The following is a 25,447-nucleotide window of genomic DNA, read 5'->3' as shown; positions in this document are numbered from 1 at the left end:
AACAAAATTAGAAGTGGCTCTGTGTGTAACATGATTAGATAGATACCTTCTGCCAAGTACTTCCCGAAGGCAAAACAATATATATATATATATATATATATATATATATATATATATATATATATATATATATATATATATATATATATATATATATTCAGGCGATTTGATTTCCAAATTTTACTTAACCTAGCCATTGTCTGATTTGCTTTTTTCAATCTTTCACTAAACTCTAATTCTAAAGACCCTGTATTGGAGATCATAGTTCTTAAATACTTGAATGATTCTACCTCATTAATCATTTCTCCTTCCAAAGATATTTCATCTTCCATTGCACACTCCGTTCTCATCATCTCTGTCTTTCTCCTATTTATCTTCAGCCCAACTTCATATGATATTTCATGCATTGTGGTAAGCAAGCATTGCAAATCCTGTGGTGTTCTGCTAACAAGGACAGCAACATCAGCATACTCTAGTTCTGCTAAATTCCTATCACTAATCCAATCCAATCCTTCTCCACCATCTCTGACTGTTCTACGCATTACAAAACCCATGAGGAGGATAAACAACATAGGTGACAACACAATCCCTTAGAGTACTCCGCTGTTTACTGGAAGTTCATTTGAAAAGACTCCATTAACATTTACTTTGCACTTGCTATGCTCATGAACAGACTTAATCAAATTTACACATTTAAGAGGCATTCCATAATAATGCAGGACTCTCCACAAAATTGGCCGGTGCACGCTATCAAAAAGTTTTCCATAATCCACAAATGCCATCGAAAGGGGATTTCTATATTCTACGCATTGCTGTATAACATGTCTCAAAATGAAAATCTGGTCAGTGAAACTTCTACCTCTTCTAAATCCTGCTTGTTCATCTCTCAGCTTTTCATCAATCTTTCTCTCCAGTCTCTTTGGAATAAGCATACTATATATTTTCATAACAACTGACGTAAGTGTTATGTCTCTGTAATTATTGCAATTAGTCAGGTCTCCCTTTTTTGCTATTTTCACCAACACTCCTAACTCCCATTCATCAGGCTTTGCCTCGTCATGCCACATTCAACAAAATAATCTTACAAGTAGTCTGGGAGTCACTTCATTTTCGACCAGTATCATCTCGGCAGTTATTCCATTACATCCAGGGCTTTCCATCTCTAGTTTTTGTTTTTTTTTATGGTTCAGGTATACCAATCAAATTATTCCCCTCATATCTCCTATTCATAACCTCACTAAAGTGTTCCATCCAACGATGTCTTTCTTCATCTTCTGTTGCGATAACAGAGCCATCTCTCTTTTTGATGGGTACATGTACCCCAGTCGAGATGTCATTAATAATTCTATGAGCAATTCTTACACCATAGCCACTTCCTGAATTCATATATCAGTTTAGTGAGATCGGTGTACTGTATGGACATGAGTCATGATATGACAGTGAAACAATCTACAATAGATTTAGTAGATTTGAGAACAAAGCCCTCAGAAGGATATTGGGAGTTAAATGGCAGGAGAAGATTAGAAATGAAACTATAAGAGAGATTACTCGAGTGCCATATGTCGATGAGATCATGATGAGGGGTAGATGGAGATTGTTTGGCCATGCTCTTCGCACTCCCCAAGAGAGATTAGTTCTTCACCAAAGGTTCAGCTGGGCTCCACAAGGCACTAGAAGAGTTGGAAGACCCCCAGACCTACATGGCTGAGGACTATGAAGCGCGAAGTAGATGATGATGAATGGAGAAGATTTGAATTGAAAGCTTAAGAGAGAGACGACTGGCGAAATCTAACCGAGGCCCTTTGTGTCAATAGGCGTAGGAGGAGATGATGGTGATGATGATGATATCTATATATAATCTCTTCCTACGCCTATTGACGCAAAGGGCCTCGGTTAGATTTTGCCGGTCATCTCTACCTTGAGTAGTTGAGTAGTTGAGTTATTTAGAGATGAAGATAGTGATTAGGGATAGAGGAATATTTATTTTTTTCTTAATTTAACCTATACATCCAATTCGATGACTGACACCTCTGTGGGAGTCAATGTGGACCCCTGGAGTCGGTTATAGCAACCGACGTAAATTCTCAAATTAAATCTGGGACAATTATATAACTACCATTCAGTATTCTTGACAGCAAACTTGATATTACCAAAGGGATACAAATTAGAAAGGGCTTACTCAAGTTTACGTTCAACATTTTTTATAATCATATACAGTATAAACGATAGAGATACATTAACTTCTTTGGAATATTGAGTACTATTGCCCTTCGGTCTAAATTAGTAATCTAAGGACTGCTTTTCAAGTTATTTTTTCCAAACAAGTAAGTTGTATAGCAATTACTGATAAAATATGATTTTATGGATATTAATTTCCTCGTGGAACCTGTGCCAGGCTTAATACAGATTAAAAGCTCTTAAAAACAATGTTTTGCAAGAGTTTACTTTAAATAAAAACGGATAGTGACTTGAAAAAAATGTTAATCCGAGTTTGGTAAAAGTGTTTTATTTTAAAAATGCCATTACTAATCGATCCACTGCAAGGGGAAATCGAAAGGTCTAAAAACGAAAGCTAATCATTATGTTCTGAGGCTAACGTAAACTTAATATTTGGGCGAAATAAGTTTGTGGGCTCTAAAAACATGTTACAATAAGTGGGGCAAAAGAAGATACAGAATTCACTGAGAGCTGGGACACAACAAAGGAGATTATTATTATTATTTTTTTTTTTGGGGGGGGGGGTTTGGTGTTTAGACAAGACCGTATTTTATTTCGATCTGTTTCTCCTAATTATTGTTATCATCATTATTACTTGCTAGGCTACAACCCTAATTGGAAAAGCAGGATGCTATAAGTCCAAGGGCCCCAACAGGGAAAATAGCCCAGTGAGGAAAGGAAACAAGGAAAAATAAAATATTTTAAGAATAACAACATTAGAATAAATGCCGTATTTCCTATAAGAACTATAAAAACTTTAACAAAACAAGTAGAGAAATTAAATAGAATGGTGTGCCCAAGTGAACCCTCAAACAAGAGAACTCTAACCCAGGAAAGTGGAAGACCATGGTACAGAGGCTATGGCACTACCCAATTATAGGACATTTTACACCTTGAACCATAACTTACCTAATTCATCCTAGGGTACCGTGTCCACTTAAATTTCCATAAGGCTTTGGATTGTATTGAGAGATTAAAAACACAAGAAACCCCTGTAACTGAATGGAAGATGTCTTAGAGAAGGTGAAGCCGTGGCCATTGATGAAAAGCATTTCCTCTCGTTCATTCCAGAAAATGAGGAAAGGTAATAGGAAAATGTAACCCAAAATGAGGTTGGCATTCCAAACAGGGAAGTTTAAAGACAGTATATCGGCAAACATGAGGAAGGGCAGAAGTTAGAATAATGTTTAGACGCTATAGCCCTTCAGAAAGGGTCAGAACGCATGTCCAGTCAAATGGGAAACAGAGAAATGAGAGATGTAGGATATTGGCAAAATTCTTCTCAAAAGGGGAAACGATCAACATTGATATCGAGAAAATATTAAATGAATAGAAAAGAAGGAAAATTTTGCCTAAGTGTACTTAGAGAAAAAAAAAGACAATGGCTGAATTAATGCGACTATCATATCACGTTTGCCCTCTGACCAAAGGTAGTCAGGCGTTTGCGTAAAGTAACAGAGATGTCTGTAATTTGAATGAAGTAGTTGCTGATTTTAACTGTAAACATATTACTTAAAATTGTAGGTATTTACAATTACGAACACTCGGATGACACGAGTTTCTAGAAGCTGGCTGCCCAACCAGCCATATTGCGACGACTGTTTGATACCCTTGACAGTGAGGCATTTGTTGACTGAATGCCCCACTTATAACACAGAAAGAAATAGATTTGTTTGAGGCTCGAGGTGAGGATAACAGATTCATCCTTGCCAAGATCCTTGGACATGATGTGTCGTACAATGCTAGTGGCATTTTAGAATTTATTTCAGAAACAGGTATTCTGAATGTTATTTTACTCTTATAACATATTTACTTTTCTTGTTTTAATTAGATATTCATTTAGTCTTTATTTATGATAAACAATATCGGCGTCAAACTACAGCAATTGAAACATGTATCTACGGTCCTATGTAAAAGCCGCATGCAATCGCTATAGTGGCAGTTCTGTTAGCTATATTCAAAAGAAAATCATGTAAAATGTATCAACCTTCGTTAACATTTGTAAGAATAATTTTCAAGACATATCGACAACCTTGCACTTTTTTTTCAAAGGTCAAAGTGTTATCCAGTATCTGTTAAACATTCATGGTAAACAAACTCAGAATTATCCTTTGCAAATCAGTTCAACAAAATGAATTCTATATAACTGTAAGCCTACGAATCTGACGGTAATGTATTATTGTTATTATTATTACAAGCTAAGCTATAACCCTAATTGGAAAAGCAAGATATTATTGGTCCAAGGGCTCCTATAGGGAAAAAGTCAGCGAGGAAAGGAAACAAGGAAATAAAGAAAAAACAAGAGAACTAATGAACAATCAAAATAAAATATACGAAGAACAGTAACTACATTAAATTAGATCTTTCATATATAAACTATAAAAGCTTTAATAACACTAAGAGGAAGGGAAATAAGATAGAACAGCGTGCCCGAGTGTATCCTCAAGCAAGAGAACTCTAATCCAAGACAGTGGAAGGCCATGGTACAGAGGTTATGGCACTACCCATGACTAGAGAACAAGACAGTGGAAGGCCATGGTACAGAGGCTATGGCACTACCCAGACTAGAGAACAACTGTTTTATTGTGGAGAGTCCTTCTCCTAGAAGAGCTGCTTACCATAACTAAAGAGTCTCTTCTACCCTTACCAAGAGGAAAGGAGCCACTGGACATTTACAGTGCAGTAGTTAACCCCTTGAGCGAAGAATAGTTTGGTAATCACAGTGTTGTCAAGTGTATGAGAACAGGAAAATGTGGAAAGAATAGGCCAGACTATTCGTTTATGTGTTGGGAAAGACAAAATGAGTCGTAACCAGAGAGAAGGATCTAATGTACAGTAGTACTGTCTGGCCAGTCACAGGATCCAATAACACACTAGCGGTAGTATCTCAACGGGTGGCTGGTGCCCTGGCCAACCTACTATCTACAAGATCGGGGACGTGCAGAGAACTTGTTCAGGGCAGGTGCTCAAGTGATAAAAGGGCAAAAATATAGAAATCGATGAGGCTAAATATATACCGGCTCAATATTCTTTCAAATTTATGTAAACTAGCCATTAATAATTCAAGAAAGAGATAGAAATGACTGATATCATAAGTACTAGGGATCAATACACTTGGCTAATAACCAGACCTTATCATTTCATATTTATAAGAGAACCCTTCTGTGTGCCATTTCTTTGAATATTCTGATAACTTCACTGTTGTTGAGTGTGATATCCTTTTCAACTGCTAGCAACAAAAGATCAGATAACCTCTCCTCACTGGACAGGCTGCGTAGCTTTGTCTACACCAGTTTGAGTTTGGAGAAGGTCCTTTCCACTGTTGCAGTCGCGACGGATGGAGTGGCATAAATTGTTAAGAGTTAAAGCATAAGTGGCAATATCTCCTGGACATTATTTTCTTTCATCAGGTTGAGCATTGTAGATGCGGTGTTCTGTGGCAGGCAAGGAAATGAAAAATAGAAGATCTTTTATTCCAACTGTAGCTTGTCTACTTCTTCTAACTCTTAAAACTGGCATAATTTTTGCAATGACTTTAATGCCTCTTCATTCACAGGTTCTTTCCAGTTATCTTGGACTGTCATACAATGAAAGGCATTTAGGATACCCCATATTGTGTTGTCTCAACCTTTATATCTTCTTTGTAGCTCTTGTGATATCGTATCTAAAAATACATAAGATATTCTCACACGGTAGTACTCATCCAAGGATTGATATTGCTGGTCCTCAGTAGCAGATGTAGCACTATACTTTTATCTTTCAGGCATTTTTCTTCTTCTGCCTTGTCCAGGGATCCCAGAGGGGAGGTCGATGGCCATGGATTCAGCTCTCTTTTTAACATTTGTAAAAATCTCCTGAAACCTCTCATCATTTCTTAATGCTCTCAAACTTTGTAGCACTCCATCCACAATTCTGTAGGAGGCAGCCAAATCAAAGTCTTTCTGTTGTAGGGCATTAGAAGTATAGGCAGTTTCTTGAAAAACTGGGGTGGCAATCTCAAGACAAACAAGAAATTCAAAGTTAATACTTAGCAGCAATATTGTGGTATCCCCTGCTGATGCATCAGAGGATTCTTTTGCACTATCTCTTCTAAAAATTGCTTCAGAGCTGGAATGACCTTCCTCGTGGTTCTAAGAGCTGACTCTCTGCAAGCCCATCTTGTGTCTGATAGCTTCTTAAGTTCAAGTTGTATATCTTCTGGATATATTGCTATCTGGATCTCCATGAAAGCAGCATGCCGTTTTGAAGAGTTAGAAATAAAAGCATACAGTTTCTCCACCATACTGAAAAAAGTTACAAACTGAGTTCTTGATTTTGCACTCTCGACTAATACTAGATTTAGGCTATGTGCATGGCAGTGTACATAGAGTGCCTTTGGGTTCAGTCTTTGGAGTCTGGACTGTAATCCATTGTATATTCCACTCATATTTGCTACCCCATCATATCCTTGTCCACGCATATCATCTATGTTCAGGGTATTTTTATTAAGTATAGAGATCACTTCTTTCTCCAGTGCTTCACCAGTTGTTGATTGCACATTGAATACTTGTATGAAACATTCTTTTATTTTGAAGTCATGTACATATCTCACAACAAAAGAGACCTGTTATGTATGTGATACATCAGTTGTTTCATCTATGAGGACGGAAAAGATCTTGCTCTTGTGAATTTCTTCTAATATCACTCTTCTAACTGAAATGGCCAAAGCCTTGATCAGGTCATTCCGAGTCCTATTTGAAAGAAATGACACTTGGGGTCTTTTCAGTATTTCTTGTTTTTCTTTAATTACATCAAGGTGCAATTGAACTACACTGTCATACTTGCTAAACTTTTCTACATGTTCAAGAAAATTTCCTCGATTTTCACTGATAGAACTTTATTAGTCGCCCCTAAATGGGAAACCTTGTCTTGCCAAGTATAGTGATGGAGATCAACCTACATAAAATTTCTCTGTTTTTCTGCTTCTCTTTGTCTCTAGCAGCTTGTACTTCCTGATTAGCTGTTTCTAAAGCAATATCTAATGCTTGACTTTAGAACCCTTTCCATCGAACCATACCAATCATGTGAGATTCTGAACTAGCAGGCTCCTTTATTTTCTCTGAAGCTGTCCTCCAACGGCTTATGCCCTCTGATTTCCCAGCTACTCGGCCCCTGTACTTCTCCTCATTCAAAAACAGACGACAGCTGAAGCAGAACATGGGATCTTTCCGAGGTGAATACTCCAACCAAGAGTTCCTTTCATACCATTTCTTCTGAAATGAGTCTCCCTCTATACTCTTGGGATATGAAATTACTGGTTGACATGGGCCATAATTATTGCACAGTCTGATGAAAGACTCATTAATACATATCTTATAATTAACAACAAGGGCAGGGTCATTTGGATACTGTAATTCAGGTAGCATGGAAAATGGCTCTTCAACTTTGGGCATTTCTGCTCTTGCTTCAGTCTGGGGCTCCTGTGGAGCAACTTGTTGCTCAAGGTTATCTAAACTGTCCGCTTCATTTGGCTCGTCGTATGCTTCCATATCTTCAGCTTCTGACTTTTCACTTTCCTGAGTGTCCTCCCAGCTCTCCTCCTTCTCCTTCACTTGCTCCGATGTTGAAACTGCCACTCTTGGCTTCATCCAATCATAAAGAGTTCTGCTACCTTTGGTAGCATCTTGTCTGTCCTGCTCTTGCTCCTTTTTTCTTTTCTCCTTCCATGGCATACTGAAGATCATTAATACAAAAATTAAAAAATCAATGTTCCATGAAAAAAAATCAGGAATACCCTAAATTTTGGGGATCAGTGTAAAATACCTATTGACAAGAAAGGGCACTTTTAATACAGTAGCAAAAGGGGCAGGTGCTTGGGCACCCCTAGCACCCCCCTTCTGCACGTCCCTGTACAAGATACACAGTTATGACAATAATTGTATTATTAAACAACATTGATGACAAAGACTTTCGAACACCCCTACGGTCTGTCTCATTTGTCTTTGCCTTGAGGATTAAAAAAGAAAAAAAAAATAGGAAGAGTTGGTTTGACGGTCATTATGTTATTCAATAGTCCTCTAGCCTACTGGTAATTGCACTAAATAATCCTGGATCTCCTAACTGGTGATACCGAAGCTACAATCTGGAGATTGGCGTTACTATCAGTCCAGAAATATGAAATATGGGCTGCCAACGCAAGAGCCCGTGTCTTGTTCAAGGCAAGGCAATCTAATACGAACACACATTGCTTACATATTTTATTTATCAGCTGGCTGATTTGAAGTTCTCTTACGTCGTGACATCAAAGGTTATCATCACCGATAGCATTTGTTGAGAAATAACGAAAGGTAAATCACGGATACAGTATATACTTGCTTCTATTAATAAAAAACAAAGCTGCATTTTTGTAGAAAACAAACTTTTAACGTCAGAGACACCGCTCACTGAAAAATCTCATTATTAGGTGTTCGAAATTCTTTGTCATAGTTTAAACAAACTATTATAAATATTTTATTGCGTTTTTTCCTTAGTAATAATAGTAGGCTAACATAGCAATATCAAGCAGCAATGAATACGGTATTAGTGTCATTCACACTATCCCCAACTTAAATATAATTTACTTAAGGAAGATAGTCCTTTACACGTTGGCAATGATTGGGGGAAAATACGATAAATTACTAGAAATATTGAATTATTTACCCTACTGTATTTATCCTTCTCAGTGGTTCCCTTTATAATAATAGTAGGCTAACAGCAATATCAAGCAGCAATGAATACCGTAATAGTGTCATTCACCCAACTTAAATATAACTTATGGAAGATAGTCCTTTACACGTTGGCAATGATTGGGGAAAAATACGATAAATTACTAGAAATATTGAATTATTTACCGTATTTATCCTTCTCAGTGGTTCCCTTAATAATAATAGTAGGCTAACAGCAATATCAAGCAGCAATGAATACCGTATCAGTGTCATTCACACTATCCCCAACTTAAATATAACTTACTTAAGGAAGATAGTCCTTTACACGTTGGCAATGATTGGGGAAAAATACGATAAATTACTAGAAATATTGAATTATTTACAGTATTTATCCTTCTCAGTGGTTTGGTTGTTTGGTGGGGGGGGGGGATGACATGGAAATTCTTGAGAAAGAACCAAACCACTGAGAAGGATAAATACGGTAAATAATTCAATATTTCTAGTAATTTATCGTATTTTCCCCCAATCATTGCCAACGTGTAAAGGACTATCTTCCTTAAGTAAGTTATATTTAAGTTGGTGATGGTGTGAATGACACTAATACGGTATTCATTGCTGCTTGATATTGCTGTTAGCGGCTAGCCTACTATTATTATTAAGGAAAAAACGCAATAAAATATTTATAATAGTTTGTTTAAACTATGACAAAGAATTTCGAATACCTAATAATGAGATTTTTCAGTGTTTTGGTTGTTTGGTGGAGGGGGGGGGGGGGTTCCATTGGGGGTGGGGGAGAAAATGACATGGAAATTCTTGAGAAAGAACCAACGTCCCAGTTGTTGGAACTTGTTGATGTAAACAGCTGACAGATATGGCTGACGTGGATAACACAAATTTAGAGGTTTGACAGACGATATTCTTTGGTTTTACAATGATGTTTTGTATGATTTGCCTTTCGACTCCTTAATTTACTTCCTTTTGAGTGATATTTTATTAGTGATTATGTTTTGGTCAGATTAAGTGCACCCTTAAGCAGTAAATGGGCATTGAAATTTTGACGTCGCATTGACAAACCATGGCTATAATCCCCATTCGGTGTTTATTTACTACGATGGTTGAGAATACTCTTTTGGTACCCGGTTAACATAATGATTTAACCTTGTTTTTGGGGTTTTTAATTTCTACTTAAACCATGAACAACACTTTCTGTCATATATCTTTTATTGGATATGTTATTAGGCCTGATACATCGGTTTTAGATGAACGACAGTAGCCTACCGTAGGAAACAGGTATATCTTTAGTGGAGAATTGAGGCGAATATAGTTCGTTGAGACAGACAAACTTTCTTGATTACATGTCATATCGATTTTATTTAGGGGGAAGTAGTTGTTTGTCTTGGTCTGAAATACGACATGAAGCTTGTTTAACGAATTAAGAAATATAATTTAGTGTTACCTTGCTACGAGTGAAGCTGGTGTGACGGTCTGAACGATCCCCTGGTCTCAGAATTCTCCTTGACATTGTATAATGGTTCTTTTCCGCCATTAGCTTGCTTCGCTCGCATGAAAATAAAACATCAAGCTCGTATGTACTGGCAAGCGGTAATGTTGAGCTGCGCACGCTAACATTACAGGAAAATTAAACATCAACCTCGTATGCACTGGCAAAACGGTAATGTTCGCGCATGCGCAGATTATCAAGGAGAGTTCTGAGACCGGGGGATCGTTCAGACCGTCACACCGGTTGGGAAGTAAACACAGGGTTGAGACCTATTCTTATGGAAGGCCAAAGATATGGCTGTCTAAGAGGGTGTTGGATGAGACCTGTGCGGTAGGTATGGATATGGCTCCTAGGTTAGGTTAGGTGGAGTTCTTGTGTTTTTTCCATTTAAAAGTGTGATTTTTCAGTCATAACTTGAAATTTTATACCTGGTGTGACCTAATGAACTACAAAGCCTCTAGAGAATCTCAAAAAGCAGAATTACACCAGTAGGGTAACCAGCCCTGTTGATAAAATGTTCGTGTTCAGAGTCTTGGTCAAGGCAAACGAGTGTAAGGCATGAAACACATCAAAGACAGAAGGAATGTTTAATATATGACCAAGGCAGATGGAATGTTTATAGATTGGCTCGGGCATGTAAACGAAAGTTTCATTATAGAACAATAGAACATTAGGTAGGGCATAATTCCAGGACGTGTCCCAACGAACTACTTAATTAACAAGGGGGTAAGAATGTAGATTGTTGGAATTAGTGAAAACATAAGTCCGAACATCACTAAATTTCCAAGCTTCCGCCATCAGCTAATAGGCGAACAGAGCGCCACCAAACGGGTGTTGTTTTAGTCGGGCATGAAGCAATGCTTAGGGATATTTTACGATCGAGAAACTTGGTAGGGGCTTCAGTGACGAATGCATTATAATGACCTTTTCCTTGCCTAACATTTCATAATAATTATTACCGCAGTATTGAATATCACAGTAAAGGACGTGTCACAACCAACTACAAACTTAACCGAGAGGTAAGAAAATATATTGCTGGGACAGCTTTAAATTATATAAACAAACGCTCCAGACACACTATCTATCGGGAAATTTTGAAACTAAGCAGGAGCTGCCGGTGGCTTACCTGCGTACCGGGCTGAACTTGGAAAATATTGCTGTGGTAAAGGTAAATGATAATATTATGTAGAATGATAAAATTACTTGATATTATGATATATCAGATTATAATTAAAAACATTTTGCCCATAAAGAAAAATTATTTGACAAGTATTAAGAAAGATATCGCTGGTCCCAACAAAATACAGTACCTGTACATTCTACCCTTGGAAACCTCTATTATTGAAGTTAGATTTTGATAAAATTCCTATTTTGCCCCGTTTGTCATCTTGGCACAGACCACAGGAGCCTCCTTTCACTAGATTTTTCAGATAAACACCGATATATTGCTTCTGTCGTAAGTTAGTTGTTCAAACAGAATAGAGGGTTTCGTGTTTTATATTCTGAACCTCTATTTGTTTTCAATATTGGAATATACAATATACAGTAATTACAGCTCTTATTTTAATACTGAAAAGTTAAAGGAAAAAAATTGTGACATATATTTATAGTACATTACAGTTATGATATTGAGTAATGGAAGCAGTGTCCTTGTTTAAACAGAGGCTGGAGTGCAAAGCTACAACTTGCCCCATGTTAAGTTTGTCTAATCAATAGATAACACTGAAATACTAGCCCATGGGGCTAACGTGCATAGTGAAACGTGTTCTGCTTACCAGAACAGTGAGGATGTTTAACCACAAGCGAAGCGTCTTTGGCAGAGTAAAAACTAGTAAATCATCAGGTCAATTAAGAAGTGACTATGAATGACTCCAGGGAAAATATGAAAAAAATCATGTTTTCTATGCATCTGGAAGTTCTGAGAATGGCCAAGTGAATGTCATTGTCCTCCAGACCACGAGAAACGGTATCATGTACGACAGTGTCTCCATAGTCCATGGTTCGTTGGCATCCCGAGCATCCATCGTTATAATCGCAGATGCTCTCTTCACCATGTAGTCAAGCAGCGAATGTACGTACGGGCTCATCCCTATCTTGTAGCATCTGTTGTAGGTGGACCCACACAACCATGATATTCCCTTGCCACTCTGCAAGTGTTATGATGTTGCTAAGAGCGAGACTTCATTAGTCACAGTCAGTATGCTAAATGTGCGTATTAGGTTCCAGCGCAGGGCATCGTCAGAGCATTCTACTAATTGGAAGATAATGTCTTCGGCTGCGAGTTGTGTAGCTGCTTTGTATTCGGTCCTTCGCTATGTGAAATACGTCCATTCCTGAGACCAGTGGGTGTTTGACTTTTTCTGCCTTTACCCCTTGGCATGCTGAGGCGTTTGTGTCTCTGGCTGGTGGGTGGGCTGTCTGTTCATGAAGCTCGACGAGCGTGTTGAGGACATCCGGGGCAGTCTCAGCGGGCAACCTGATGCTACAGTTGGGTGCTGGACAGGGTATAGTTGCCATAATTGACTGTCATGTGATGATCATCAATAAGTATAAAACTACTTTGCTTCAGAACTACTTTCTTCTCTCCAGTAAATGATCATCACATCAGAAATTATATGAGATAACATTAAAGCAGTGAATGTTATGCAATCATATGATAATACTGTAATGATGACTGGTGTTTATAGTGGTGACTGGTGTAAAAAGTAGTTTAGAAAATTTAATTTAAATATCATACAGTTAGACTGTTGCACGGTGCTGTATGTTTTAAGGTGTTTCGAACGTAATTGATGATGATACCTTGCCCAAATCTATAGCTTTTCAATTATGGTAGTCAACCCACTATTACTCAAAAAAAAAAATATTTTTTCGGTTATAAATGATTATAAATAAATGTTCAAAACACTACAAAATAAATTGAAAAGCAGTCTTATTTCCTACAATCCATTTATTGCAAGTTCCATCAAATTTTACTACAGTAAATCAGAGAGATATGTGCTGACCAAAGGTATGCCCCATCTAACTGTACTTACGTTGGTGTTGTTACAAGGGGTACCTCTACTATGGCTAATTAACAGCTGAATCCCCCATAACAACCTAACCATGAGATTGTATCTGGAGCTTCAGGGACTGTGTATCTCTACAGTAGCGCAATATATCTGATGGATGTAGGACAGATATATGGTGCTTTTAAGCGTTTTGAACAATTCTTGTGACGATAATTGAAGGAAAACCGTTGGCTTTGATTTGTGATAGTTGACGCTTAACTCCTTAAAAAAGCTTGTAAGCTCCACCAGAAAAGGTTACTGATATAGAATAAAACAACTGAAAATGCACCTTTTTGTAAGTGACTGTCCCATCAGTGGTCACATTAAATCTCACAATAATTGTAGTTTGTGGGATTTTATGCCTAAGCTTCTGTAGTTTCTTTAAAAAAAAAACCATCTTAAAAAGCACCCAAAGTTCCAACAGAAAGGGGGACTAATATAATGAATACATATGGTTTCGGCACTAAATACAAACCTTTCTGCTCTTTACAGTTGAGATATATTTCAGTGACAGCTGAAACTAGCCGTAAGACTTTTAAGTGTCATGTAACTAACTGCCTCTAGTTAGAGGATGGGGAGAGGGTGGTAGACCCACTACCCCACTCACACCAGCACTAGTAAATGGACGTCACATTTTATTCCAGCTCGGAAGACAGCAGACATAGTTTTTATCTCCCGTCAAAATGTTTTTATCGGCCTACGATTAAAGCAACTGGCCTAAAAATTTAAAAACCCTCTTTCTTTTCAGAGTGCAGACCCCGTACTTCCCTTTGGTGAGAACACTTTCGCTTCCCTTAGTAAAGCAACGGCGGCCGCTAATGGGGGAGTCACCCTTTGCCACTTGCGGCAACTCATGCCTTCCTTGTAGCTTTCGAGCCTCCCCCATAAAGAATCGGTTTAAGGGCACACGGGGAGTGCATACCTGCCCCTCTTGTGGTTAACTGGGGTCGTCCTTCCTGAGACTCGGGAAGTAATGCACCGATAGGGTTGTTGTGCCCTTAGCTAGAGATAATGGACTGATAAAGTTCTTGTATCCTTAGCTGCACCCCTCTCTGATTCTGCACACCTTCGTTCCTGGAGCTATGGCGTAGGAACGAGAGGTTGCAGACTGATTCCCCTCAGGGTTCCAGCCGAGGGATTCCTTCGGCATAAACCCAGAAACTAGCTTCGGCTACGTTTCACAGCCAGCGCTAGATGCTGACCTACAACTTTAGCCCACTCAGCTCATTGACGGGAAGCCAAGTGTACTTCCCGAAGTCTGCGTCCAGATTTTGGGCAACCCACCACTTTTGTGGGAGGGTCACCCTTCGCCAGCCGCTTACGGGAAGATCTCCCTTCAGCGACCCCAGGTGCTAGATGACCTATTGCTTGCGGGAGACATGTTCTTCGCCCAAGTGGTCTCTCTCTTTCTCCCCACCCCACCCCCCAGCCCAGATCCCCACCGGTAAGTATTGGATTTGTCCATACTTCACTCTAGCTCTTTGGAGCAAAGCGTCTCATGAAACGTAATTTGTTCCGTAACTGGAATACAAACCACGCTATTTATTAGGGGTTATACTTTTGGCGGAGCTGAAATGACGAGCCATTAAAATTTAGCAAGGGTTAACTACCCACACCGCTAGTTAGCGGGGGTAGGAGGGTTTAGCTTACTACTACTCCCGTTCACATACCTTTTGGCTCGGATGAAGAGCGGTTTTTTTCCTGTCTCCCTCCTCGCCTATTCTGGACTGCCATTAATTTTTGTCTTTTAACTTATTCTTATACATGTATATATATGAAAACATTATTAATGTTTATATATATATATATATATATATATATATATAAATTTATATATATATATATATATATATATATATATATATATATATATATATATATAGTGGTACCTCTACATACGAATTTAATCCGTTCCACAACCGACTTCGGATGTCGAAACGAATTTTCCCATAAGAATACATTGAAATAGGATTAATCCGTGGTTGAGCCCAAAAACCTATGATAACTTCTTAATAAACTACTACACATAATTTCCCATGAGAATAATGCACACTAAATTAGATAATAGACATGTAAAAAAGAAGAATTATCAAAAAATGATAAATAAGAAACCGGTTTTTAGCGTCACTTTACCTTAGAAACTCCAGCGCAGGTGTTGTTGGTCTTGCTACACAGAGAGGAGACGGACGGGCGGCGAGGAGGTAGAGAGGTTAACTACGTTAAACGTACACTACCGTAACTTATTCTAACTTACACTAAGTGAACTTTAACATAACTTAGCTTATTTTTTCTTTTTTTTATATTTTATATTTTTTTTTACATTTTCTTTTTTTCTTTTTGATGATTAATTTTAATCACTTTCACTCTCTACACTTAAAATTGATTGAATTTCTTTCGCTTCACTCTTTGCCGTTTTCTTTGTTTCACTTTCTTTCGCTTCACTCTTTGCCGTTTTCTTTGTTTCACTTTCTTTCGCTTCACTCTTTGCCGTTTTCTTTGAATCACTTCCATCCTCTTCATCACGAGTAGTTTTTTTAAAGAAACTATCGATAGATAGTTGCTTGGTACGGCTTTTCAGAATGTTTCGAAAGTGAGTTAGGCAAACATCATTGAACTGCGCAACTACACGACAAACCTGCAATTTTTTTGGGTGGTATTTGTCGATGAAGTCGACCACGTCTTGATATTTTCCTAACACCTCTTTTATTTGCGCCGAACCTAACACATGTTCTACCTCCTCGATCCCTTCCTCGTCATCACTCATGTGCTCAGACATAGCATGGGGTTCCTTGAGCTCCTCTGTGGTAAGTTCGTCGTGATGTTCGGTGACGAGTTCCGTGACGTCATCTGCGTCGACCTCCAGACCCATGGACTTGCCAAGTGAGACGATTTCCTCTACGTCTTCCGCTGCACCCACCACGGGATCAGGTTCGGGGTCAAAACCTTCGAAATCTCGGGGAGAAACTGCATCAGGCCACAGCTTCTTCCAGGCAGAATTGAGGGTCCGTCGAGTTAATCCACCCAAGCCCGATCTGTGATCTTCAAGCAGTGCACGATGTTGAAGAGGCTTTTCCAAAATTGACGCAAAGTTAAGTTTGTGCTTTGCGTGACATTAAAGCACTGCTTGAATAGGTGCTTGGTGTAGAGCTTCTTGAAATATGAGATGACTTGCTGGTCTATGGGCTGGAGGATAGAGGTGGTATTCGGTGGAAGATACAGCACCTTTATGAACCTAAATTCATCGAAGATATCATCTTCAAGTCCGGTGGGGTGAGCGGGTGCATTGTCAAGGCATAGCAGGCACTTTAAAGGCAATTTCTGTTCATGAAGATACTTCTTCACAGAAGGGCCAAAAACTTGGTTAACCCATTGCACAAAGAACTGCCTAGTGACCCAGGCCTTCGAGTTGGATCGCCAGAAAACATGAAGCTGGTCCTTATCGACGTTGTGTGCCTTGAAGGCCCTAGGGTTCTCCGAATGGTAAACCAGTAAGGGCTTGACTTTAAAGTCCCCGCTAGCGTTGGCACATAGGGCAAGAGTCAACCGATCCTTCATTGGCTTATGCCCAGGCAATTTCTTCTCTTCGGCGGTGATGTAGGTTCGACTGGGCATCTTCTTCCAAAACAGCCCGGTTTCATCACAATTAAACACTTGCTGCTCTACGTAGCCTTCTTTCAAAGTTCTTGACAAAGTCAGCTGCAGCCTTTGTGTCCGCACTAGCAGCCTCTCCGTGGCGAACAACTGAATGAATTCCGGACCGTTTCTTAAATTTCTCAAACCAGTCACGAGATGCCTTGAAATCGTCTGAGGAAGGTTCGGTTGAACTCTCCCCAGCATCACCCCCAGAGCTCTCCTCCTTCAAGTCCGTGAAGATGGCGTGCGCCTTCTCGCAAATGATGGTTTCGGTGATGGTGTCGCCAACAATCTCTCTGTCCTTGATCCAGATTAGCAGAAGTCGTTCCATCTCTTCTATGATAGGGCTACGGCATTTTGAAATAATGGTGATCCCCTTAGAAGGTTTCACTGCTTTAATAGCTTCCTTCTGTTTCAGGATTGTCGAGATAGTCGACATATTACGGCCATACTGTTTAGCAAGTTCACTCACGCGGACGCCACGCTCATGTTTTTCAATAATTTCCAGCTTTACGTCTAAAGAAAGCATTTCCTTCTTCCTTTTCTCACCACTACCACTACCACTTGCAAAACTAAGCCTTTTAGGACCCATACTTTACGTAAATTACCGTAAAAGGATGCACGTAAAAAATCACGATTAAAACAGTACAATAATAGCAGAACGCACAGGGCACAACCGCAAGAAGCCGACGAGAACAGAGGACTGACCCAAGCCGTGCTAATTGAGGGTCCCTCCGAGGTCGAAGTGCTGCCTTCTATCGGCGGAAATAAAAAACACATCAGGCGCTATGAGTACCGACTACGCGTACGAGTATTGTTTACTTCGGGGGTTGAAAAAAAAATTTGGGTGTAGAGTAGGAACGTGTTCGAATTGTACTTCGCGTGTCGAAAAATTCGGATATAACCGGTACGACGAAAATTGCTTACTTCGTGTGTCGAAATAAAATTCGGGTATAGAGTAAAAAATGTGCTCGAATTTTACTTCGGAGGTTGGAAAATTCGGATGTAGAGGTTCCACTGTATATGTGTATAGAAATGTGATAAGTTTCCTTTTCAGTGTTTGTGCTCTGTGTGTGATACATATACGACAACGACACTTGCGTAGATTAGCAAGGCCAGCACAGTTACACTTCTTGGGGAATGACCTCTCCCTCTCTGGTCCATCGGTCTTCCCGTCAGCATATAACCGTTAACTCGGCCGCTGCAGGGTAATCGTCTTTGCCTGGACCCTCTTCATTCAACTATTGTCTTCGCCTTTTCCATTTTTCTACGGGAAACATGGATTTCTGAGCGAAGGGAATGTGGCCTCTCAGAGATTGACTCCGGTCTTTCTCTTCTCGAGGTTGTTCACCTTTACAACAACAGTGTACTATTAGGGAAGCTCCTTTTCCGTGCACGGGTTAGGTTGCTCTTCCGATTGTCTCAATTATTTTTAGTGAAATTATAATTGTATTTTAACTTTTCAGCTTTTCTCCGTGGGGAACACTTCCCTTCGGAGGATCAGTGGTTCTCACTATTAGTGAATATTCTTAGCTGATTTAAATAATTGTAATTCTGTTTTTATTACAGTTACTCTGCTCCCCCCTTCTTCCGTGGATGTCGACTGGGGAAGGAAGGGCGCAATACTTATTTTTATGTTGTTCCCTCGGGTTTCCTCTTCGGAGTTCCTCCCTAGGGAATTTCTGTTAAATAATTAATTTTATCTTTTCCTAGTTAACTATGCAGTTTCTTCGTTCGACTAAGAATGCCGATGAAGCAGAGCTGTTCTGTTCATGCCTGGGGAATCTGGTGTCACTGCTGTCCCTCAGAGGACGTCATCATGGGCGTCATCCCTTCTCTTAGAAGTACTCCCGTGACAACATGACCAGCACTTCAGATCATCTTAGAACGCTAAAGGATGTTCGCCTCCAGGGATTGGACAACTTCCCTTCCGAGGGAAAGTTTCCTCCCCAGGTGTGAGGTTGTTTCTCCCTTCAGAGGGAGAGCTTCCCACATCTTAATAAATTCATCGTCTCCGACTGCTGTTGCTGCCTTCGCCCAGACTTCTCTCCCCCCTTGCTGAGTTTCTCTTCTTTCAGGGGTGGAGCACAGTCTTGGCAAGTCTCTTCTACGAAGTTCTTACCCCCTCGTTCGGGAGAGAGGCCACTCATATAGAGACTCCTCTTCGGAGGATCGCTACTCTTAAAGGTCAGCTTGCTGATCCACCGGCCCTCAATGGGGGTCATCATGGGCGTCTTCTAGTCTCTTCTACGAAGTGTTCACCTCTCGTTCGCGAGAGAGGCCACTCATAGAGACTCCTCTTCGGAGGATTGCTACTGTTAAAGGTCAGCTTGCTGATCCACCGGCCCTTATGGGCGTCTTCAAGTCTTTTCTACGAAGTGTTCACCTCTCTTGTTCGGGAGAGAGGCCGCTCATAGAGACTCCTCTTCGGAGGATTGCTACTGTTAAAGGTCAGCTTGCTGATCCACAGGCCCTCATGGGCGTCTTCAAGTCTCTTCTACGAAGTGTTCACACCACTCGTTCGCGAGAGAGGCCACTCATAGAGACTCCTCTTCGGAGGATTGATTGCTACTGTTAAAGGTCAGCTTGCTGATCCACAGGCCCTCATGGGCGTCTTCAAGTCTCTTCTACGAAGTGTTCACCTCTCTTGTTCGCAAGAGAGGCCATTCATTGAGACACCTCTTCGGAGGATCACGATGCTCATCAGTTCCTGATCATCCTACCAGCAGACCTACCAGCGCAACCTTCCGCTGCAACGTAGTCCTTTGGACTTCGGTCCTGGACTCTTAACGCGGATCTTTTTACGGTCCCCATCGGTGGATGCTCACCCTTCCAAAGAGCACATCCCAGTTCCTAATCGTCCTGCCAGCTGACCTGCCAACCTACTAGTGCTACCTTCGTGCGCACGCCAACAGTCTTCCTTGTGCCGACGGTCTTCCACGCGCGGGCGCCGATGATTTTCCGTGCGCGCGTGCGCCAACAGTCTTCCACGCGCGGACGCCGATGGTCTCCTGCGCGCGCGCCAACAGTCTACTGCGCCCCGCGCGCCAACAGCCTTCCGCCTGCGCCAATGGTCTCCCACGCGAGCGCCCGATGGCATTCCACGCTCCAGCAGTCTCCACGTAGTACTCTCACGCACGCGCCAATGCACCCTTGCGCAACCAGTCACACGCCTCAGCGCATTCTAAGGAGAATGCACAAAACTACACAGTGCTTTACTGAGCGCCAGCGCTCTTCCACACTTTCCAGCGCCCTCCTGCGCAGTTGCGATCTCAGATCCAATACGCTAGCTCTTGCCAGAGAGTCAGGGCTCGCAGATCCAATGCACCAGCTCTTGCCTAAGAGCCAGCGCTTGCCTGCTCTCCAGGTAGAAATTGAGCACCAGCATCATCCTGTGTGCCATCGCTCTAGTACTCTCCTACACACTCGCACAATAGGCAGTAAAAAGGAATAAAAATTTTTGGACAGGTCGCCATTGCCCCATTCCTCCCCGCAAACACATAACATCGCCACCGGGAGAAGAGGAATAAGGCTTCATAGAAGGATTCAAGATCCCGAAGATTCCATCTTACAAGAGGAATCGAAACGGGGAATCCTTGGTTCCTGTCTCTTCTGAAGTTTCTTTTTTCCTTGACAGACCACCGTCAGCAAACAGGAAAGCATCAACAGTCTGATCTCTAGATCACTGTTTGCTAATGGCTAGTTCATTGTTTACTGATCGCTAGGTCGCCGATCACCAGATCTCCAATTGCTAGCTCAACGCTGATCCTTGACCTCTAGTCCCTCTAATGACTAACGATCTCCGATTGCTAGCGTTTCCAATCACCGATTGCTAGTCAATAACCAGTCATCAGCTTGCTGATCACTAGATCACCGATGGGCAGCTCATCTTTCTTCGATCATTGAACTCAGCTCGCTGATCTCTGACCAGCCCATCTTCAGCTTGCTCATCTCTGACCAACCAGGGGGGACCATAATCAGCTTGCTGATCTCTAACTCACCATCAGCTCACAGACCACCGATTCATCGGTCATCGGCAATTCACCAGCAGTTCGGGACTCAAACTTTCTAGTCAACCTCTTCCTGTAGATTCCTAGATCAGAAGGTATACAACATACTTCTCACTACTAGCCGTTCGCCATCACACTAAAGTGATCGGCAAACGTTCGACAATCCTCATCAACGGCTTGTCGACAGGGAACTACTTGCGAACACTCTCCAACTGCACAGTAACCACGAAACCCAACGCTTAACCATTGATTAACATTCACCAGATTGATTCTATTCTAAGAAATAGCAACAATCCCATCAGGGCGCATGGTAAGGCTAAGCGTTGCCCTCCTTCTGTTAGGTAAGGAATTCTCTCTCAGAGAAGAATTCCTACACTGGGTATCGCGCCTGATCCTTTACGACACGAGTCAAGACTCCAGCGTCGACAATCTTCCATGGAAAAAGGATCCGTAAGGAGCTGTCCCTCTGGGTCATGTCCACACCATGTTGGAGTTTGAACAAGGGCTAAGACCTCAGGTCTTCATTTGCACACTGGACCTAAAGGACACTTACTCCTAGGTCCAAACCATCCATCTAAGAAGGTTGGAAGATTCAGTCTAGACAAACAAGAAACACCAGTTCAAGGCACTGTGGTTCGGTCTTTCCACTACACCCATCCGGGTCTCACAGGACCGGCTTCTGTCTCCTCTGTTTCAGGACCACTGACTGACCTTAGCAGACTCGGTGGCAACCTTGTATTGACACCAAAACTTCTGAAGTCTTTTTACCAAGATCCAGTGATCAGGGTAAACCTGCGGAAGTCTTCCCTACTTCCCTCCCAGAAGACTGGTGTATCTGGGAATGATTCTAGACACCAATCTCCACAAAACCTTCTCGAAACGAGAACGACTCCCATTCCAAAGGGACTCGAGTCAGACTGGAATCAGACCCTCGATCCCCCAGACATTCTGACCCCCATGGGACCAGAAGTTTGGACAAACCTCAAGGGATGGGTGTCAGTCGAGAATCTACAGAGCGGCATAACCTTCTCATCATTCCCCACCCCTCGGACTTGAGGTTGTGCTTAGAACACATCAAAAGAAGAGAGGAGGGACCATAGTGCTGCACCACACGACCTCACCCCTCTAGACTGAGTCCGAAAGTACCTTCACTTAAATCTCTTAAGAGATGAAGGCCAACTTTCCGGTCCTTCAGCAGCCTCATCAGTTCCTAACAAACCACTCAGTGATGTGATGGACGATACGCCACACACCACATAGAGACTCACATCGACAAGCAAGAAGTCTGTTCGGTACCACTATCAGCCCGCTTCATTCCAGACTAGAAGAACGGGCTCGCCGACAATCTGTGCATAGCGTCTCAGGTAAGGTATACCAAATGGTCTTTGGATCGCCTTGTAGCTGACAAAGTCCCGACTTTACAGGGTCCTCCAACTAGGGATCGGTTCGCAACACTGCTGAATCTCAGGCTGCCGTTGCTCCCCAGCCCTAGACCCCAAGGCTTTCAGGCAACAACGGTGGGTACAACAATGACGTTTATGTCTCATCCCTGTTTTATCTGGAGAAGGGCACTCAAGAAGGCTAGAACATCGGTCAACCTTTCTAGGACTCTCCTAGCTCCGCTATGGCATTATGCAGAACGGTTTCCAAACCTTTTGCAGCTCCTGATAGTCTCTCCAAGAGAACCCTCTCCACATCACATTCAACCCACTTCGACACCTACCACAAGCTATAGCTTTGCTATGATTGTACGCCTGGAGGCTACCCAATACCTCTTTTGCGAATAGGTTGTCTAGAAATCTGAGGAATTCCTCAACATCAGTCTATCAGGCAGTAGAACGTATTGTGTGGTTGGTGTCATGTGAAAGTGTGTCTCTCCACTCAATACTTTGATTCCAGCAATAGCGGATTCCTCGAGTATATACAAGAGGAAAAGACCCCCTATTCAGTTTCGAGAGGTAAAGATGATCACTCAACCTTGATCCTTCACCTTCAAACTGAAAGAAAGGGACACCCTCTCATCGATAGAGACGGACTTACAACTTGCCTTTCTCCAGTCGGAATTGAGACCTTCCTCTCGGAATATGGTTCAAATTCTCCGATCCCTAAAGAGACCTCCTTATGTTCCACTTCACCAGGTAACAGATTTTCTCCTGATTTAAGAACACGATGTTCCTACACACTCGGACAGCAACCATACTAGTCGAGGAACTTCATGGTCTCTCTTTCGACATCGCCCATTAATGAGAAGGGCGAAAGACAACGTTCAGTTTCGTCCCTGAGTATGTCGCCAGACACAGTCTCCAGAGGTGACGGATCCTACATAAGTCTCCGCTCGGTAACGGAAGATCCAGGTCACCCGTTACTGTACCCAGGGTAAGGTATGAGACTTTACCTAAAGAAAACGGCAACAGCCCATCCGGGTCCCTTCTCTTGTCATCAGCACTGGGAGAGACTAGAGGAGGATCACCGAAACATCATCTCGACATGACGACTCACAGTGTCAGGGGCATAACTATGCCCCTGGTCCTTCTTAGCAGATTACTCTGTGACGCAGGTTCTACAAGAAAGGATGTGAATGCTCCAGGTGACTTTCACAACCTTTCTCCTGCAAGACGTGAGCCACAGGAACTCGATATGATCTCTATCGGTCCGGTGGTGGCTGCACAACAGCTGGTTGTATACCTCAAGCTACTTATTGGACAAGTAGTAGAAGGTTGAGGGCGCTGTTACCCGGTTTTAGTCTGCGTGAATGAAAAGATTTGACTGGCTCTTATTCTTTTCTTCATCCTACCCTCTCGTGGGGAAAGCAGCATCTTGGGTTCTCTGCATAAGCTGACCTCAAACCACTGCAGGTAAACCATGCTCCCTTGTGTACCTAGTATTAAGCTAATACTGGCGAGGTGGTATTGGGAAAGTCTTGGTTGCATCAGGTTTTTCCTACATAGACTCAGAATAACTTTACCTAGACTGTCACACTTCTGTACGTCTTAACACACAGCTTGCGTAGGCCGCGGACCTTGCGTAGCAAGGTTTTAGCGAGGGCAGGGACTCTTTATTTTTGAGTACTAACATACTCAGATAATGAGCCCCCGGGCGAAGCCAAAAGCCAGATTGGCAGGGACGTCCACCCTTCCTAATGGGTGAGTCACCCCTAATAAATAGCGTGGTTTGTATTCCAGTTACGGAACAAATGACAAATTCGTAGATAATTTGTATTTTTCCTTACTACAAACCTAAGCTATTTATATAAACTTGCCCGACATCCCTATCCCCTTGAAGTCCTACCTCCAAGCAAAGTGACTAAATCACAGGTGTGTGAACGGGAGTGGTAGCAAGCTACTGCCCCCCTACACCCGCTAACTAGCGGTGTGTGTAGTTAACCCTCGCTAAATTTTAAAGGCTTGTCATTTCAGCTCCACCAAAAGTATAACCCCTAATAAATAGCTAAGGTTTGTGTAGTTAGGAAGAATACAAAATATTTTCGAATTTGTCATTTTTCAATATTAAACTTACCCGATGATCATATAGCTGCATCCCTGCTGCCCGACAGAAAAAACCTACGGGCGGAATACGCCAGCGATCGCTATACAGGTGGGGGTGTACATCAACAGCGCCATCTGTCAAGTAGGTACTCAAGTACTCGATGTCAACAAAGAACCAATTTTCCCTCTGTCGTGCCACTGGCAAGACCTACTAAATACGCCGTCCCTAACTGGATTTGTTTTCACAACGATTTGGTGAAGTACACTATTCCAGTTTTGAGCTTTCGCTATGCAGGGGTTTTATCTTCATTTCAAAACTTGAACTCGTTTTGGATAGATTTAATTATGGTGACGAAGAGAGTATGGACTCTCTTTCACTTTTAAATGGCCGACCCTTCCCTTAGACGGAAGTGTTGGTGACGAAGAGAGTATGGACTCTCTTTCACTTTTAAATGGCCGACCCTTCCCTTAGACGGAAGTGTGTTTAGGTTTTTGGTAATTTTGCTTAACAAGTTATAGATCTATTTATTTTATATCTCTCCGCCTTTATAGGCCTCTTCGATTAACTTTCCATTTATTATAAACTTATAAAAATTAATTTTTATGTTTGTTTATATGCGACCTTTCCTAATAGTAGGCGGTCCTTACTTGGAACCGAAGTTAATTAACATTGAGCCCGTCATATCGTATTTACCTTTTAAGAATTTAATACTTTTTTTAATTTTAATGTTTTATGAAAGAATTTCTTTGATAGTCTCGTACTGTTTTCAAAGATGAACTAACGTTTAGTTTTTTAGTCTCCGCAGTTGTTGACGTTCAGAACGTTCAACATGCGCTCTATCGTTACGATAGAGAGAGAGTGTATCACGGT

The 25,447-nt window shown here is 41.5% G+C and overlaps 2 protein-coding genes across 2 annotated transcripts in view; one reads left to right on the top strand and one right to left on the bottom strand.

Annotated features, from left to right (window-relative positions):
- Positions 1 to 6,244: 6,244 nt before the first annotated feature.
- On the bottom strand, positions 6,245 to 7,928 carry LOC137646639 (uncharacterized). Its single transcript, XM_068379743.1, has 2 exons — positions 7,274 to 7,928; positions 6,245 to 6,762 (listed from the first exon to the last, which is right to left on the bottom strand). Exons 1-2 carry the CDS (start codon positions 7,926 to 7,928, stop codon positions 6,245 to 6,247), a joined length of 1,173 nt encoding a protein of 390 aa, XP_068235844.1.
- A 1,765-nt stretch (positions 7,929 to 9,693) lies between these two features.
- The window catches only part of LOC137647149 (protein YIPF6), a 59,453-nt gene continuing 43,699 nt past the window's right edge, over positions 9,694 to 25,447 (top strand). The window contains exon 1 of the mRNA XM_068380422.1: positions 9,694 to 9,801. Within this exon, the coding sequence (XP_068236523.1) occupies positions 9,772 to 9,801 (30 nt within the window). The 5' untranslated portion in view covers positions 9,694 to 9,771. The remainder of the gene's footprint in view (positions 9,802 to 25,447) is intronic.

The sequence above is a fragment of the Palaemon carinicauda genome, chromosome 9 (genome assembly GCF_036898095.1).
Source record: "Palaemon carinicauda isolate YSFRI2023 chromosome 9, ASM3689809v2, whole genome shotgun sequence".
Lineage (NCBI taxonomy): Eukaryota > Metazoa > Arthropoda > Malacostraca > Decapoda > Palaemonidae > Palaemon > Palaemon carinicauda.
The sequence above is the reverse complement of the archived record's forward strand: the minus strand, read 5'-3'. Positions and strand labels throughout refer to the sequence as shown.